This window comes from Notamacropus eugenii, chromosome 1 (genome assembly GCF_028372415.1).
Source record: "Notamacropus eugenii isolate mMacEug1 chromosome 1, mMacEug1.pri_v2, whole genome shotgun sequence".
In the NCBI taxonomy this organism is placed as follows: Eukaryota; Metazoa; Chordata; class Mammalia; order Diprotodontia; family Macropodidae; genus Notamacropus; species Notamacropus eugenii.
Genome location: NC_092872.1, coordinates 299,275,759 through 299,294,934, shown reverse-complemented (window position 1 = coordinate 299,294,934; position 19,176 = coordinate 299,275,759). Strand labels below are relative to the sequence as shown.

The 19,176-nt window shown below is 34.1% G+C and overlaps 1 protein-coding gene across 3 annotated transcripts in view; it reads right to left on the bottom strand.

Moving 5' to 3' along the window:
* TMEM260 (transmembrane protein 260) overlaps positions 1 to 19,176 on the bottom strand; it is a 101,528-nt gene that overhangs the window by 6,790 nt on the left and 75,562 nt on the right. For 2 of the 3 annotated variants that reach the window (XM_072629302.1, XM_072629303.1), the window contains exons 6-15: positions 17,070 to 17,249; positions 15,699 to 15,739; positions 11,151 to 11,234; positions 10,236 to 10,350; positions 8,988 to 9,160; positions 6,585 to 6,756; positions 5,217 to 5,365; positions 3,622 to 3,798; positions 2,090 to 2,143; positions 964 to 1,054 (exon numbers count right to left, since the gene is read on the bottom strand). In XM_072629302.1, coding sequence (XP_072485403.1) covers positions 964 to 1,054; positions 2,090 to 2,143; positions 3,622 to 3,798; positions 5,217 to 5,365; positions 6,585 to 6,756; positions 8,988 to 9,160; positions 10,236 to 10,350; positions 11,151 to 11,234; positions 15,699 to 15,739; positions 17,070 to 17,249 — 1,236 coding nt within the window. Of the gene's footprint in view, positions 1 to 856; positions 1,055 to 2,089; positions 2,144 to 3,621; positions 3,799 to 5,216; positions 5,366 to 6,584; positions 6,757 to 8,987; positions 9,161 to 10,235; positions 10,351 to 11,150; positions 11,235 to 15,698; positions 15,740 to 17,069; positions 17,250 to 19,176 lie in introns of all 3 variants that reach the window. The other variant, XM_072629304.1, reaches the window with a different exon arrangement.

The window sequence follows — 19,176 nt, the reverse complement described above, 5'->3', positions numbered from 1 at the left end:
GCCAAATACTAGGCTGGGCACTGGGGATACAAAGACAAAAATAAAACAATCTTTATCTTCGACAGAGATAGGTAGTTTATGATCTGGCAAAGATAAAACTAGAACACAATGTGGCTGCTGAGGAAAAAAAGGACCTAAAATTAAAAGACTGATGACCTTTGAATATATCACCTAGGGGGAAAAAAAAACAAACCCAACCATTCCATGAGGTCTATTGACTTTCAGGCCACTGTACTTTCCACTTATCACATAATTGGATGTGAGTTTGATAATAAATCACTGCTTACAATTGTGTAGTTCTCTTGATCTGAATACTTGATTATATATCCTAAATGAATAGATTCACAGTTGTTCCTACAGGAAATAGGGAATACTTCACTCAACCTTCCACAAATCTAGCTCTGGGAATCTTTACTGTCAAGATATCTTTTTTTTCTCCCACAAAGCAGGTTGCTAGACCACTTAAACTGGAAAAGTCTAGCTCCAGATTTCTATGGTTTAGCAGAAAGGTCTTTAAATAATACTGTAGCTACAAGAAGCTTCTCCTCTATCCTCCCTACTCCAATCACAAAGAGCTTGGCCTAATGTTAGTCTGGTTAGGTCTCCTGGGGCATCAGTTAGCCAAACACCAGGAGTACAGTTAGAAATGAAGCTATTGCCACTGATTTGCATCTTAAAAAAAATATCAATTAATTTTACATTCACAGTCAATAGTATATAAGTCAAGACAAACAAGACAAGTAGGAAATTAACACTTGTTTGGTAGGACCTTTTTTTTAGAAATTCACTTGATGCTTATAAATTGATTTGTAAAATAATATATTTGAGTATTGATCCATATATCTGTTATACTTACCACTTGACAAAAGCCAGAGAGGATGAAGGGAAAAGGACAAATTATTCTTTATAAGTCCCCCACAACACTATTCCCAAACCAAAAACATGTTTTATAAAATAACATACATTATATGCATGAGCATAAAGTTGTGCTTTCATATTTGTTGGCACATTAGCAGTTTCTGCAAGGTTAAAGATAAAGAATGCTGTTTTCATCCTAGAAAAGAAAATATGTGTAAATAAAATCATGGTATTAATTACTTAACTAAATATAGTCCATTTCACATTCAAAGATAAATCTGAAAAGTATCCTACAGGCAATGAATACACACCATGTTTTCTGTGTATTAATATTAATGCTTTCATCATTATGGAAGTTTAAGCTAAAATTCCAGCTAAGAAAATCAAATTAGTTAGTAGAAACAATTTCCTCCTCCATATAAGAGGTAGTATGTCAGTTAATCAATGTTTCGGAAGCATTCATCATAACCGTAAGAACTATTACCTATTCTTCAAATATTAAACTTAGTTTTCCTGAGAGGGGCATACACTTTTTATACGTTAAATCTTCCAAATCACATACAGAACACAAATCAGTACAAAAATGATCTGCATACTCATATGGCTCAGCTCTCCTTGATGTTTAATGCTTTAAGTTACAAAGTAGGACTAAATAATTAAACAATAATTAAACCTTTGCCCTCTTGTGCACCTATTATTAGACTGATAACTTATAAAGATATTCAATCCAGAAAAAAATTACTAAGTTGAGTAAAAACAAAGGAAAATGAAAGAAAAGCTGCAACTGTAAGGACTTGGCAAATGACTGGATGTAACAGAAAAGGAAAGAGAGCTGAGTCAAAGATAACTCTCAGGATTCAAGTATGGAAGACTGGGAAGGCATGATACCCTCAAAATGGTCACCAGTATTCCAAGATGGGAGGGGGTTTGAAAAAGATAAATTTAGTTTTTTAAAATAAGCATCAATACTACTATGTTTGTCATAGAGCACTGAGCAATACAAAACTTCCTACTGACATGCAGGGAAAATGGAAATATGGAGAGACCAAGCATAATTCAAAGCTATACAGTATATCTGACAGGTAGTTAAAAGTGTACTGACAAAATTCTGCCTTATGTGTTCTACTAATTAAAAAAGTGTCACCACCCACTATTACCATCCAAGAAGAACCACTTCTCTATATTATTCAAAACACACTAAAATCATTAGTGCACACAAATGCAGAATTACCTTGCTTGCCACATCTCTTCATTAGCTACAGCTTCCCAAGAAGATGGGTCAAACCTATAATTAGAATAAAATAATTTGTTTCTGACAGTTACATAAAAGGTTAATGGCCTATTGCCTCTATGATACAATGCCCCAATATAACAAAACAGATTATATATTAAAATGAAGATGCAGAGGATCAGGTGCTTTTCACACTTATGGCCAGGAGGAAGTTTTTAACCAATAAAAGGACAGAACAATCACAGAAGATAAAATAAATAGTTTTTTTTTATTTTTTTATTTTTTAATGTTTAACAATCACTGCCATACAATTGAGATTTTATCCCCCCCCACCTACCCCCCACTACCCCCCTCCCTCCCCACGACTGCATACAATTCTGTATAGATTCTACATATACTTTCCTATTGAGTATATAAAATAAATAATTTTGATCATAGGAAATTTAAAACTTTTTCAGAAACAAAAAATCAAAGCAGCAAAGATGAGAGAAACTATTAATTGGGAAGTAATCTTTGTATCAAATATCTCTGATAAGGGTCTTATATTCAAGATATAGAGAGAATTAAAACAAATATACAAAACCAAGAGCCATTTCCTAATGGATAAGTGGTTAAACAATAGGAATAAATAGGTTTCAAGAGAAAAATGGCAAACTATTAACAACTACCTGAAAGGCTGCTCAAAATCACTTAGAGAAATGCAAATCAAAACAATTCTGAGATATCTCCTCATACCCAGAAAACTGGCTAAAGTGAAAAAAGATGGAAACAGTCAATGTAAGAGGAGTTTAGGGAAAAGAGAAGACGTAAATTGGTTTATCGTTTTGAAAAACAACTTGGAATTATGCTAATACACTGATTAAAATGTCCGTGCCCTTTGATTCACAATTCCTTCTGCTAGGAATATATCTTTCTGTCAAAGACAGAAGAAAGGTCCCCTACATGCACGTATGCTGCATCATCTGACTGCGGCCCTAGAGAGAGGACCCAAGCCACTTGGCTCTGTACTCTTTGGGATTACATGCTGTCATTTGCATCCCAATCATTTTCTGCCCTGATATTCCTACTACTGCTGTTGCTCTGCCCTCCAAAGTAAAAAGCCAGAGACTATGTCTAGGAATAGTCCTGGGATAAGTACCCACATCTTCATCCTGTTTCCTGTTTAATTCTTTTTGCTGCAGATAGGCACATTAGCTTCTGGGCTATCTTTCAGATCACCAATGGTCCTCATGAAGACAATGCAGTCATCATACAAAGGCTGATGGTAAAAATGGAGTTTTTAGGTCTCCAGGTAAAAGCTTCTAAATTGGCTTCTTTTTTTTTAACTAGTAGAGGACTGAATATTTTACTTCAGACTGAACTGGAAATGCGGAAATCTGAAGGTAAAGACTGATTAAATGGGCCCTTTTGTCCCTATATGACATAGACCCAAATTTTATGTCGGCTGAATGAAAAATACAAGATATGCCAACACTTAACATTATTTCAGGCATATAAAACAACCATCTAAACAAAATGTCAATTGTTCATACCTTCCATATTCTTCAGTCCAGTTATATATATTTCTAGTTAGCTTAATCCATTCCTCAGGGTTGAATACAATCTCCGAAGAAACCAATTTGTCGCAAGAACCCCATGGCCAAAGCGAATAGTTCTCTTTCCAAGTTGGGTCACCTTCATGAAGTCCTATGCAAACAAATGTTTCTTTGCTATTGAAAACAAAACAAATGGGGTTTATTTTTAAGTTCAGCTCCAGAGCCTAAATGTTAAATTTATACTACTCATAGCAGAGTGTATTGTTACTCATAAGTAATGTAAGCAATTCAGTTTCATTTAGACTTTCTAAAATAAAAAATCTTTATGTTACCGATCCCTTCACATGTACCTTGGGATGTCAAATTTTCATTTCATAAACAGGCAAAATCAAATTGGAAGATGGGACCTGCAAAATTTCTAGTAATAAGTTAAAAAACTTAATCTACAAACCTTATTATTTAGTGCTTCTTCAACAATTATGGAGCACATTGTTTGGTTTGGTCAAACTGGTTTTAGTCCCAATTTTTAGAGGTTGACCATAGTTGTTTTTAAGCTAGGTTCTACAGAAATAAGCTTTTAAAAATGTCAGTTTAATCCAATATTTACTGAACCATGATTTTATAGCAAAACTTGTAATATAAAATCATTCAAAGATATAATAGCAATATGTTTTGGTAGTTCCTTTTAGTTCCTAGTAATCTAAGAACAAAAGACAGCAGCCATTGCCTAAATTTGATATTGTCATGGTTCCTCATCTATAAAACTAGAAAATATTAAACACTGCTCTTATAAAACATTTATTCCCAGCAGATGTTAATTCAATACCTTTTGTTCTCATCAATATTAGTAATAAGCTATTATTAATAATAATTACTAAAAATCTTATTGACATTTTGAGTATCTAAAACACTGCATCACTTTGCTTTCATATACTTTACTCTGAAAACCACAAGGAATTCCTTTACAGAAAAGACATGTTTAAATAAATCAAGTCCACTAAAGTTTTTACCTCCAGGTGCAGACAAAATTCAGTTTAAAAAAAAAAAGATAAACATACAATACCACTGACCTTAGTTAGCAAAAACTATATGGCCAGAAGTATGTGGATTGACAACTCTCATAATTTCTCTCAGTTAGTACAACCTTAGGTGTTTCCTAGTCATAAAAATGCTTCATCTTATTTTTTAAAAATCTTGGGTTATTTTTGTGCAGTGATTATTCCTGGAAAACATTTGCTTTACATTAAAAAGGTGGCCATGGTGTTCGTCAATGGGAAACTAATTGTTTGCTATCCACCCACAAAGATTTCAAGTAGGCAGGCACATCTCTAATTTCCCTGAATTGTGCTAAGATCTCATATGTCATTCTTGCTAATCTGTATTTATTTTTACTTCACTCAGAAAAATAACATTTATTTCTGCCTAGCCTTATTTCTGCATAGATATTCAATTTAATTACAAAGATAATCTCACCAGTGACAGTGAAATCGGTGTAGAAAATTGTTCTTTTGGATGAGGCACTGCTGCTACATAAACAATTTTTGAAAAGCTTAAAGATTTTAGAAAAGCTATTACATGAAAAGAATGCTTACTCTTTATTTACTTTGAGGAAATGATAAAGATTAAACATGACCATTCCACTAGGTAATATTCCTTCCACAGGATTCCACCGGTTCCCAGGAAAGTAGATACCTGGTAAATGCTTAGCCATTTTAGGTAAATACCACTCATAAGTCAACATCTGTCAGAAAAATAACAAATAACTTCACATTTAATTTCAGGTTTATAAAAAGAAACCAAATGAACAAGTACAATTAATAGACTTTAAAAATGGAACTGCATAAAATTAATTTACTGACATTGAAAGGTCCAGATAGACACACATAAGCGTATAATAGTTTCCATTTTTCTACTATCCTAAGTTCTGAGTATTCTGTCTATTAATACTGATGATGATCATATTATTTAGTATATTCCTAAAGAATAATCTGGGAGGTTCATATTCCCCGGATAAAATCACCGAATAGAACTCAGGTTGATCTGAACCCAAACAAGAGAGATAGAAAAAATTCTTAAATATACCTATCTTCACAAAATCAGATGAAAGCATAATATCTTCTAAAATTGTCCATGAATCTTCATTCACTCACCAAGTACTTGTTCTGCTCTAAAATGTGCTCAACTCTTAATGAGGCACGTTAAAATATATGAACAATTTCTTCTTTCCAATCCTAACAGTGCTTCTCATAACACCAATTATCTACTTCTTTATGTGCATGTTATCTCTCTCAATAAGCTCCTCTAGGGCACGGGCAGTTTCACTTCATCTTTCTATCCCCTGTACTTAACATGGTACCTAGCACATAGTAGGACCTTAAAGCTTGTTGATGAATTAATTGATAGAACAATTAATCACTCAGCATTGTACCTACTAGTTAAAAAACATTTTCAGGCTCACAAAATTATTTTAATGAAATAAGAAATTTTCAGTAGTTTCCCCTAAGAGTGACAAACTCATAAAGAAATTCTGTAGTAACATAAGTTTAATTTTTAATGAGATTTTTATTTTCTCACAAAATTATTTCTTTCAGGATCATCACCATTTTTTTAATCCCTAAGCTTATGAGCAATGTTGATTTGCATGGCTCAGATATCATTACTTAAGATAAATGCTTTAAAAATAAACTTGCTATACACTGAAAATTTTTCACTGTTTACACTTTGTCAACCTAGGATTTTATTACAAATCTAAAAGTAAGCTCATCAATTCTAAATACTTTCAGGATAAGTAGGAAGGTGGTCTTATTAACCTGTTTGAGTGGTCAAGAGCCGGAGGAATATGAAGTCACATTCTGATTACCACACTGGTCATGAAAATTTTATCTTCAAAAAAATAAAATCTGTATGAACTTTTAAAAATTAAAATTATAACATACTTAGTATACTTTTAGTGTACTTACTTCCTGATCCACCAAAGAAACATCAGGCCTGAGACCCTCACAATAATGCAAGTAACGAAGAGAGTTCCCTGGCAAATCTCCTCTGAGTAGGATGATTGCATCATGAGGCATAGAGAACAGTAGGTTCTTTGCAAATTTATCAATGACGTAGTTAGTGCTTTGGTCACAAATACTAAATAAAAAGGACAAAATATCTTCAAAAATATTTTTACTATAACATGACACTCCCTTCCCCTTTCTCTATATAATCTATATGAAGTATTCTAGCATTAATTATCCAAGGTGGAGATGATATCCAAATCTAGAACAATATCACTTGAAAAAATAGAGAGGAAGGGGCCAAGTTCTGTTAATGAAAAACAGTCTCCTGCTTCATCTTTGAAGGTATGCTAACCCTCTGAAAGCAAGAGAACAGGTTAATTCCTAAGGGATAGCAACATGATTAAAATAAGACTTCCAATGTCATTTAGAATTTTGGATAGTCCTACATAATTCCCATTTACTTCACGGGGAATGTTCAAACTGTAAAATGAAATTTCCTTATTTTTTAATTAAAAATTCAATATTCTTATGAACTCTTCCCCTAAATGGCAAATATGAGCAGTTCCTTGAGCCATTCCCTTCTCTCAACTGTTCAGAAGAAACCAAAGGGAATAGAGTCTAATAAAGAAAAAGATAAGAAGTAATGAGCAGACTTTATTTTGCCTTTATTAATGTAGTGAATATTTGCAGTTGCACATAACAGCAGTATGACTCTTTAATCATAAAGTTGACGTTCTTAGAACTTGAAAAACTGGCATGAATTCTGAAAGCTTTCCATGAAAACAACAACAAAAAAAGGATGAGATGAAGCACTGCCAAAAAAATGGAGCAAATGAAAACTTACTTGTAATTAATATTAGCTTCATTACACTTAATAATAAGAAACACAGCATTTAATATTTGTCCTTTAAAGTAACTAAAGAATAACCAGTGCAGTGCTATAAAGCAAACAAACATCTTAAACAAAACCATATTTCTAGTTAATTGCTATTTTGATAAAGCATCTCTGCTTCCCATTTTAAATCCTCGCATAGTGTATGCAAAGGCTGACCTACCCCTTATCCCAAAGCAAATTTCAAGAACTATAAATGAATGCCCTGCTTGTAGATATCACACCTTTTCAGTTGTCTTAGTTCCTGTCCCATCTAAACATCCTGGCTTTCAAAATTCTTCATAATCTAGCCCTTTCCTACCTTTCAGCTTTCTTACATTTTTTTTCTCTTCCATATACTTTATGATCTTGCCACATTGGTCTACTTACAGATCCTCAAACAACTCATCTCTCATTTTTACACCTTTCTACTGGCTATCTGGAATGCTCTCCTTCCTCACCTCTGCCTCCTGGATTCCATAACTTCCTTCAAGATTCAGCTCAAACCTTAACTTTTCTGTAGGAAGTTTTTCCTGGTTTTCTCCCTCCTTCCAAGCTGCTAATGCTTTTCTCTTTCCTTTATGTCACATTGTATGTATCTCATATGTAACTAATTATTATATGTTTTCTCTGCTATGAGACTGTATAATTAATAATTAGTACAAACAATAAACATTTAGGGATATAAAAAGAGGCAAAAGACAGTACTTGCCCTTAAAAAGGCAGGAACCAGGTTTTTGCCTTTCATTATATGCCCAGTGCTAAGCACAATGCCTATCACGTATAAGTGCTTTGTAAATAAATATTTGTTGGTTGACCAAAAACATAAAATATAATAGCTAAAATCCTAATATTTGCATAGTTTCTTAGATGAAGAGAGATAACATGGTTCAGTGAAAAGATGGCATGGCATTGGGATCTCCCACGTACAACCAGTGTGATATTGGGGCAAATCACTTTTTAACTGTGGAGTTCAGTTTCCTTGTTTGTTTGAACTTAATGACCTTTTAAATCCTTTCCAATTCTAAATTTATGATCCTATGTGCTTATGAAGACATTTTAGAAATGTTATTGACTAAATAATTAACATACCCCTACATAGTAAGAGAAGGAAAAGCCTTACTGTACATATATAGAAGATGAACAGGCTGAAGCACATGGTATTCTGGGTATATTAACATATCATGGACAAAAGAATAGACCTCAAAATATTTAAAATCCTCTATGTCTGACCTATGTTTTACACACTGTTTCTCCCAAAACCACAGTCTTCCTTTGGAGGGTTCTGTGAAAGAAACTATGACAATAGCAATTTGCATCTCTATGTCATAAGTATAAGAAAGGGGGGTTATGAAGGATGACAAACAATACAGAGAAATTAGATAATCTCAGAAGCCTGAAATATATGTCACTTGGGTTCTTCGTAAATCTGTGCAAATAAAGAATGAAATATCAGTTACTTTTTCTAAAAATGCCTCTTAATTTATTACCTATAATTAGAATACATTTGGTAGAACACAAAAATGGCCGCTGAAAGCCATTCCAGAAACTGAAATACAAAGCTGCTGCTCAGCATCCTCCTACTCAGAGAAGAAAATGAGGCCAAGCCCAGGCCAGCTAGAACTGTCACCACCGCATTGCTCTGCATCCAAAAGCGTTCTACCTGTGAAGCATTAAACGAACAAGATGTGTTCAGCAAACTAGCATATGTACTTATACCATACATGCAAATATCTTTAAATGTCTTCCCTGAAGAACTAATTACCATTGCCACAATTAATTTGCTAATATACAAGTCTTTCAAACTAATTACCCATTCCTCACTACCTCTGTAACCTTCCTATCCAAATACAAAAAACTGTATTCCTAGAGCCTTACACAATGCCTGGCACATAGTGGGCACTTAATTTTAATGACTGATTGACTGAAATCAAGTAGTGGATACGTGAGTGAGAATGGTTCATATGTGAGAGAAGTGACAGAGGTAGAAATGCTAAGATTTGGAAATCAAATGGACCCACGAAGGAAAGGAAAGTTAGGAGTCAAAGATAATATCAATGCTGAAGACCCTAAGGATGAGTGCTACCTTTGACAGAAACAGGTAAGTTCAAGAGAGGGATGATTTTGAGAGGAAAGGTGATGAGTTCTTGCTTTGGACCTACTGAGTTTAAAAGGTCTATAGATGGGACATCCAGTTCAATACATTACACAGCTGGTGGGGTAGAAATGGGGTCCAGAAGAGTTTGGATTGGAGGCACAGATCTGGAAGTTATATGCATTGAGATGATCATTAAACCCATGGGAGCTGATGAGGTTATCAAGTAAGAGAGAAGGAGAAGAAAGCAAATGATAAAGAGAAGCTTGAAATTTTCTGTTCACACAAATGGAGGAGAAATGAAGCAGGGATCATATATAATTCCAATCTCCATTTTTATCTCTTGGCTGAACAATGCATTCAGGAGAGGCAACCTGACACAGATAAATTTCATATCCTGGAAATAATTACATTTTAAATAGGAACAAAGTAGGAAGGGTAGTAGTAGCTGACTAAATGAAAACCACTTTGAATTTATTTTTATTATTTTCCTGCTGTTAATCAACTGATGGATTTTTTAAAAGGTCATAACTCTAATTTTGCATTCTCACAATTATTTTTACTTCTAAAATGCTTCTAAAAAAATAAACTGATGAAATCTTACAAAAGTCTAGCTGAAGGACAGTAACTGTGCGAAACTTACCACACCCATGAAAAGAGGTTTTGAAATATCTAAATTTGCTCTCCAAGCAAAGAACAATGAATAAACACAAAGCATTCCAACAAAAAGCCACACCAGTGGCGGATTTTGTTTGTCCCTGAAAGACATAATACAACAATTTTTTTATTATGGATTTAAAATAAAAAGTAAACATTACAAAAATCTAAGGGAACTTTTAAAAACGTCAGTTGATGGTTTTTGGTTGATCTTTGTATAAATCAGACTCAAGAAATATTTGTCTACATTTTAGAGAAAAGTAATAATTATTTCCTCATTTAGAGCGGAGGTAGAGTTCTTAGGGAACAATAAATGGTACTATTTTTTGAATAGATGAAATAGAGGCAGTTAGTTACAGAATGGACCTACTGAAGGAGGTATATCATCTGGATTTTACTCTCTCCTCCCTTCCCACCATTAGTTCTGATTTGGCATGCACTCTCAGGCAGCAAATGGCATGGGGGAAGAGGAAATAATGTATCAGAGGAGAAGAAATAAAATCTCCAGTAGTACTAAAAAGCCAAGGGAATTCCTTCAGTTGTACACATAATAAGAGATATACACATAATAAGTCAGGTAAATGTAATTTATGGACTGACTGTACTCACATCAACTGGTGTCTCAATAAGTTATTTTGTACTATGAGTGGTACAAGTGCTTTGAAAGTTTAAAACTACCAAGAGATTTATTTGGTTATCCTGAAAAGGGAACATTATTCAATTCAATTTTTCAACATTCTTTTGTAATCTGGAATTCATATAGTATTCACAAAGCATGTAAATTTGAAAGAAGAAATAGTCACATTAGGTTTTTCAGAATGTAATTATATACCAACACACTGAAAATGCATTCTCTTAATAGAAAAAAAATGCAGTGAAAGTAGAGAGAGATATTACTTACTGTCTTACTAAACATAAACAAGCGATAATTGCAAGGGCTTGAATGTTAATTGATAATTCAACCTTCATATTTGTCATCTGAAAACTAAAAAATAAAAACACCTAGTTTATCATTTTCATTAGTTAGAAGGCAATTTTTAAATTTTAAATCATTTCACGTTCTAAATCAAGCATTTTCGTAAATGTCTCATGAAATCCAGAACATATACTGCAGTCGGAATAATACTAGAACATGCTATTTTTAAAATGTCAAAAACTGAATTTTAGAGAAAAAAAGAGCACATATGAGAACATGACAAAGTTAAACTCAGGTTACATACATACACACACACACACACACACACACACATGCACACACACTTTCAGAAGAGTTCCTACTGGTCAATTATCACAGCTTGTCAACCAAGGAGTAAAATCATATCAAAGGTTAGTAGCAGGTCTCTGTTGACTATACCAGTGTAATTCATTCAGATCATACTAACTGGTTTGACCAAAAGTTATAGCTAAAATGATTCTTGGAACTTCATGTTAATACAGATGCTGACACTGCCTCAGTGAATTAAAATGTTGAAAGCAATAATAGTTGAAGGAGGTCCATCTAGACAATATCTACTTGCCAGTCTTAACAGAAATGTAACAAAAACAGAGATTTTTCATTTACCCTGCCCCCACCCACTCCTCAATCATTTCCCTCAAAAGATGCTTTCTTTTATGTCAATTTGTTCTCATGTACATATTTAGTAAACCTTGGCTAAATAGGATGATTCTTTTAGGTTTGAACTATTTTACGAACTAAAAAACACGTAGCTACTATCCATTCCAGGTGACACCTATAGTTGTTGGCTTTAGGAACTTCTTTTACTTAAAACAGTAAGATAATATCCTTCAACTCAAAGTGATCTCTCTCTGGCACCAATTTCACGAGGGAAAAAAAGCAGGAAATAACTATGGCATCCACACATTATGAGCTTTACTAAAGGTCACTCATCTACTATGAAAAGATATGATTATTCTGATTCCACCATAAGTCTTGTTTCAAACTATTCTTCAAAAAGAACAGGGTCAAGCTTTCAAAATAAATTCCTGAAGAATTCACATTTCTTAAATGTGAATTCTGAAAGATGGTCATTGCCTAAGGTTAGGTTCAGTAATTTCCTTGTGAAGGATTTCAATTTAGAGATATGAATTGAAAAGGAATATAATTTGCTTGACTAGAAGAGGATATATGATTAAATTCTATCACAATGAAGGATTTTTCTTTTATGCTATTAGAAGGTTTCCCCTCAATACTCCTATTCATATGAAACATTTATTACCTTTTACTCAACCAATCAATGAATGCACTAAACCTTCATTATCTTTTATCTTTCTTTTATTTCAGGTACTTATTTTTATACAAGCGGTTATCTTCTTGAGGTTTCTTTCTAGGTATAAGATTAATTTATTTTTTCTTTCTACTAAGAAGGATTTAAGTACTCACACTCCTAGTATATTATCATATTGTAGACCTAAGAGTTAATTGCACTATCCAATGTTATGCTATATTTTCTTTCATTCATGTAATGATCCTCCAAGCCAATACATGTTTTTATTTCCAAAAATCATAACTAAAGTGAAGAAAAAAAGTGGAAGAGCACCAGAGACTGCCAATTTTTTTGAGATAAACTAACAAAGAAAAGTAAAGTGACAGAGCTATTAGGAGAATTTAAAAAAACATAATATAGTATAATGAAAGGGTAAGTAAGAAAAACAGAAGGGAAAAAGGAGTTCTCAAAAGTTAGTCAAATGCTAAGGGAAGTATTTAGAAGAAACTATGACCCAAGGTAGAGTAGTGTCACTTAATTACAAAACTGTAAACTCCTTTAGTGCAAGGATTATAGAAGATGTATCTTTGCATCAACCTTCACACCTAGGATAGTGTTTTGTGTACAGTAGGTACTAGTAAGTGTTTATTGAATAAAAGAAGAATGAACAAATAATGGATCAAAAGCAAATAGATTGTTTGGATGTTTATTTCCTCAGCAGAACAGCACAACTGGGTAAAGTCACTTAATCCCTCTGGGTCATAAGGATTCTTGATCAGGGGAATGAAAGGACTATAAAAGATATCTAAGGTCACTTCCAACTTTATAATCCTTTGCCTCTAAATAAACCATATACAGAAATGCCTACTAGTAATGATGAGCTATTTTTTTCCTCTTCTATTTCATTAAAGATGTATTTTCTTATATTTTGAATTAATGATACTATTAGGAGACTCATAGTTCAGCTAAAGTAATAAAGGTGGATACAAACATTTTTCTTTCATATTATTAATCATTCTAATTATTTTTTATTTTATTTTTTCCAATTATATGTAAAACTTTTTAACATTCATTTTTTAAAATTTTGAGTTCCTCTTCCTCTTTGAGAAGGCAAGTATCATTCATGCACAATATATTTCCATATTAGCCAGGTTGTTAAAGAAAATGTGGACAAAAAAAAGGAAAAATAAAGTTAACAAAAAGTATGCTTCAATCTGCATTCAGACTCTATCAATTCTTTCTCTGGAGACGGATAGCTTTTTTCATCATCAGTCCTTTGGAACTGTCTTAGATCATTTTATTACTAAGAATAAGTTACTTACAGTTGATCATCACACAATATTGCTATTATTGTGTACAATGTTCTGGTTCTGCTCACTTCATTTTGTATCAGTTCACATACATCTTCCCAGGTTTTCCTGTAACCATCCTGCTTGTCATTTCTTATGTCACATTAGTATTCCAACCCAATGATATACCACAGCTTCTTCAGCTTTTCCTCAATTGATGGGCATCCCATCGATTTCTAATTTTTTGTCACTACAAACAGAGGTGCTATAAATATTCCTGTACATGTGGGTCCTTTTTCTTTTCCTTTTTTTAAAAATCTCTTTGGGATAACACCTAGTATCTAGTAGTGATATTGCTGGGTCAAAGGCTATTCACAGTTTTATAGCTCAGTGAGCACAGTTCTAAATTGCTCTCTGGAATGGTTAGATCACTGCACATCTCCACCAACATTAGTGTCCCAATATCCCCATATCCCCTCCAACATCTGTCAATTTTTATCTTCTATTATATTTGTCCCTCTGACAGGTATGAGGTTAGCATTTCTCTAATCAATAGTGATTTAGAACTAAAGGTACCTTTGATTTCTTCTGAAAATTGCCTGTTCTTATCCCTTGACCATTTATCAAAAGGGGAATGACTTACATTCTTAAATTTGGCTTAGTTCTCTATATAAGAAATAAGGCCATTTTCAGAAAAACTTCATGTAAAATTTTTTTCACGTTACAATTACTGTGCATTTCCCTCTATCCTATTTTTCCCATTTATCCTTTTCTTTCTCACCTTTCATTTTCAACATTCATTTCACCGGTCCATTCTCAAAAGTGTTTTGCTTCCAACAACTGCCCTCCTCCCCAATTCATCGCCCCTTCTATCAGTCTCCCTATCCCCTTCCTCTCCTACTTTCCTGTAGGGCAAGACATTTCAAGTAGTTTGTCTATCAGTCTATTCTTCAGCAAACTTGTTGAAAAAACAAACTGCAAGTGATTCAACTGCAATTTGGTTCTATTAAGGGTGATTTTTGATTGGACTTTTGATTTCACTGACATAGGAACTACAAATGAGAAAATTCCCTCTACCAATGTAGATCAGCATCTGTTCTATAATTTATAGTCTTAGAATTCTTCCTGGGTCACTGAGAAGTTGAGTAACTAGACCAGTCACAAAGACAGTACGAGCCCATGATGGCACAAGAACGTGAATGACTGGCTTCCTATCTACTACACTAGTGGTGTCAAATTGAAAGAGAAATGCAGGCCACTAAACCTTACATAAGTATCCCTGTTGGTCACACAGTGACTTAGAAAACCACAAATTATCTATGTCTTAATGTATATTTATTTGTTAAATATTCACTAACTGCATTTTAATGTGGTTTGGCCATAATCAGGAGCTTTGCAGACACCTGCTGACCATGTGTTTAACACCTCTGCTCTATATCATGCTGCCTCTAAAGGGTGATATTAATCAATACAGAAGTCAAGAAGAATTTTTCCTACTTGCACATACACTAAAATGAGTTTAAATTTTTTTTTGAAATTTTTTTGAAATTCTTCTCTGAAGAATTTAAAAATCTCAGCTCATTATGTGAATTATGTAAAAACATTTATTCAAATTTTGGTAAGTAAAATGTTTCAATAATAATTTCTAAAGAAAGGTCATCATCAAAAATCCAGGACAAAGAATAAGTTATTTCTAAAACTTCTGTTTTGGGGTGTAACAAACAGAAATGTCATGTTTTATTATACAACTCTCAGGCAATATTTGCCTGCATTCTATGTTTTGTTTTCTATTCAAGAACAAGTATCAGTATATGATGAAAGAAACAAAGGTAGAAGCACATATCAGAGTTGGATGCTACTTCCTCAGAGGAAACCAACGATCCTGACAAGTTCTGGGAAATAAACACTAGTAACAGAAAACACATTGAAAAATCGTTCCAGGTAGTTTTTACTCACAGCAATATTTCAGACATACTGGATCCTATCTCAGATTTGGCCTGGTCATAAAAGAGAAATAGTTATAATTAATGATGTATACAAGAATTAAATCATAGCATATTTCAGTTATTTTGAATTTAAGAATAATACATTTAGGAGATAGGAAATATTTTATCTTTCAAAATCATTGTTTCAGAATCTTAAGAAAGTTTTTTTTTTTTAAAGAAAATATATATGGTAGCATAAGCTGTCATAATGTGGCAAAAGAACTCCAAAAAACAATGGTCAAAGCACCAGGCTCTGAATACCAGTCTGGCATTCTAATTTGTGAAACCTTGGGCAAGTCCACATCTTTGAAATGAAAGGGTCGGACTAAACAACCTTTAAGGTACCTTTCAGCTGTAAATCTGTTTCTATGATTTAGATCATAAGCTAAACACCAATTGAAATAATGTTTCCAGAAGGAAGTTAATTAACAATTTCATTACTTAGCTCTCTATAGTTTTATAGACACAATTCCAATCACCTGTATGTAAGTTCTTCTACCATCTTTGGTCATAATATGCCTGTTGGTACATAATCATTTCACAAGCAATAAGTGAATTTCATTCTCTATTTCCAAGTTCCTCTTGAATATCAATTAACATTTTCATATTACAAGCACTACTCCATATAATAACATTTTCATATATTGACCATGGCATAGGGAATTAACAAATGATTATCCTACCCTTCCTATCAAAATAGTCTCTCAAAGAGACTACTAACTGTTTTTCCATTTTTCATATACCAAACATTTTAATAGATTGGGTTTTTCCTCACTCTCTCTATATGGTGTATGTTAATGGTTATCTTCCTGAAACTAAGATCTTTAAATTCATTCAGAAGCACATTTTCTCCAAATAGTAATTACACACACCAACACACAAACACCTAACTTTTTTCAAAAAAACTTATCTAGTCTTAGACTGAATATTAACCACTCACAGCAAACAACAAAAATAGAAATGATCATAATTCAACCAACGTAACCAAAAATATTGGATTTATTCTTCACCTTTCCTCTAGCAGTTTTTATTCATAAACCCAATGCTCACAGTGACACCTACTGCTAAAATTATTGAAATGTTATTTCCACTGTAGGCAGCAAAGTTTTTTTAATGCTTGTTATCCTAAAGGAATATTATTCTACCTCGATAGCAAAAAAAAAAAAAAAAGTTGATTACATGATTTCAATACTAAGGCATCTTTAAAGGCACATCCCAAGGAAAAGTTTGTCATATAAATAACTAAGATAAAAAGTCTAATATAATTTTTGCAATCAGGGATAAAACTGAAAGAAGTTTTCTTATAAATTTCATTTTAAAGGATTTTAAAAAATAAATTTACTAGGTTGAATGTTCCATATTCTTCTCTAAGGAAATGGGTCAGAAATCCCGAAAATGTTGTCTGGTCTCCCCAGGTCCAACGGGCTTGATTGAGGTAGGATGAGATAGGCAGGTAGAGATAAGGCAGAAAACCAGCAGCAAAGAACAGACTCAGCTTTAGCAAATGGCCCAAGGAGAGCTCCTGTGTCAAAACACATAAGATTGTATTACAATGTTTACTTTAGTTTAATTATTTGGAACTTTAAGAACACACTAAGAAAAACATGAAATATGTTTACAGAGCCGATCTCTCAGTTTACAGTAAGTCACCACAAAATACTTTGTTAAACCTTCTGATTACTATGGATTACTAAGAAAATGTCATCAGCCTGATCTTTGCCTGGCCAGGTGAAATTTGAGTGAAGCAAATGACAGTAGGAAAGACTCATGAGTATCATATTCATCGAGTTTTTGACATTTAAATCATGTCATGACATACAGAGATGGTTAAAACCCTGCAAAGCTGAGATAACCCACTTTGAAGTGATTAAGTGTTGCTGGCTTGTATTGCACACACTGGAAAATGTCTCTCCAACATTGCTGTACTTGCCTGTCCTCAGCAGCAGCACGGTTGGTTCACTGCCTCTATCATGATTATATAACATGTACAACTTATGGAATACCACTACAAGAATTTCTTGGGTAGCTGTATGAGATATTTCATTAAAATGACAGTGGGAAATAGTCTTAACATTATACTATTATTTTGAAATGGCCTATGATATTTAAAAATAACTCTTCTTGACCAAATATAATGTAGACTATGCATGAAATAAACAAATAAATAAAAAACAATAAACAAGCAAATAATAAATATAAAAAAATAAATAAATGACCAGCACAAATAAGTAAAAAATAAAAAATACATTTTTAAGTATTTTCTTGATACAGGTGAGTGTACGTGTGTGTGTGCGTGTGTGTGTGCGTGTGTGTGTACGTGTGTGTATGTGTGTGTGCGTGTGTGTGTGCGTGTGTGTGCGTGTGTGTGTACGTGTGTGTACGTGTGTGTACGTGTGTGTGTGCGTGTGTGTGTACGTGTGTGTGTACGTGTGTGTGTGCGTGTGTGTGCGTGTGTGTGCGCGTGTGTGTGCGTGTGTGTGTGCGTGTGTGTGCGCGTGTGTGTGCGTGTGTGTGCGCGTGTGTGTGCGTGTGTGTGTGCGTACGTGTGTGTACGTGTGTGTGCGTGTGTGTGTACGTGTGTGTGCGTGTGTGTGCGTGCGTGTGTGTGCGTGTGTGTGTACGTGTGTGTGTACGTGTGTGTGCGTGTGTGTGCACGTGTGTGTGTACGTGTGTGTACGTATGTGTGTGTACGTGTGTGTGCGTGTGTGTGTGCGTGTGTGTGCGTGTGTGTGTGCGTGTGTGTGTGTACGTGTGTGTGTACGTGTGTGTGTGCGTGTGTGTGTACGTGTGTGTGTACGTGTGTGGCTCTCGTTACCTCACTCTTCACTATCTGAGTCTCTAGAGACTACTTCTCCTCCCAGACTGTGATTGCAATCACCTGTGTTGGGAACAGCGGCAAAAATCTTTCTTCCAATGCAAACTCTAAGAGAGTTGGTTGGAGCTTTGCCCAAAGTCACACAGACAATGCGCATAAATGGAAGGGCTGAAATCAAGAGTTCCTGATTCTGGGGCTGACTATCTAACTACACCACAATGCCTCTATCTGAAGTTGCACTGGAAGGCAGAAGTGACACTAATGAACTCATGGGGTGCTTGGGTGCCTGTGCTTGGCCCCCAGTTTCAAAATCACATTTCTCTCTAGTCTCAAAACACTGTCCCTGGCAGTTTCTCCCCAGCCCAAGGACAGTATGCACTAGCAAAATAGGATAGCATGCCCTAGCAAAACATTTATCTCTCTTCCTGATACAGCAGCCAGGTGAACATACAGAATTTATGGCTGAACTGGCTGTGTACTGGGCTCATAAAGATATTTACTACTCACTGGACTATCATATACATTCAGGCCTCCTCATTATGTACATCCTAGACTTAGACATGTATACTTCCTATATTTATCTTGTCAAAAAATGGAGGGCAGCCTGGATATTTCCCAGTCAGACTTGACCATT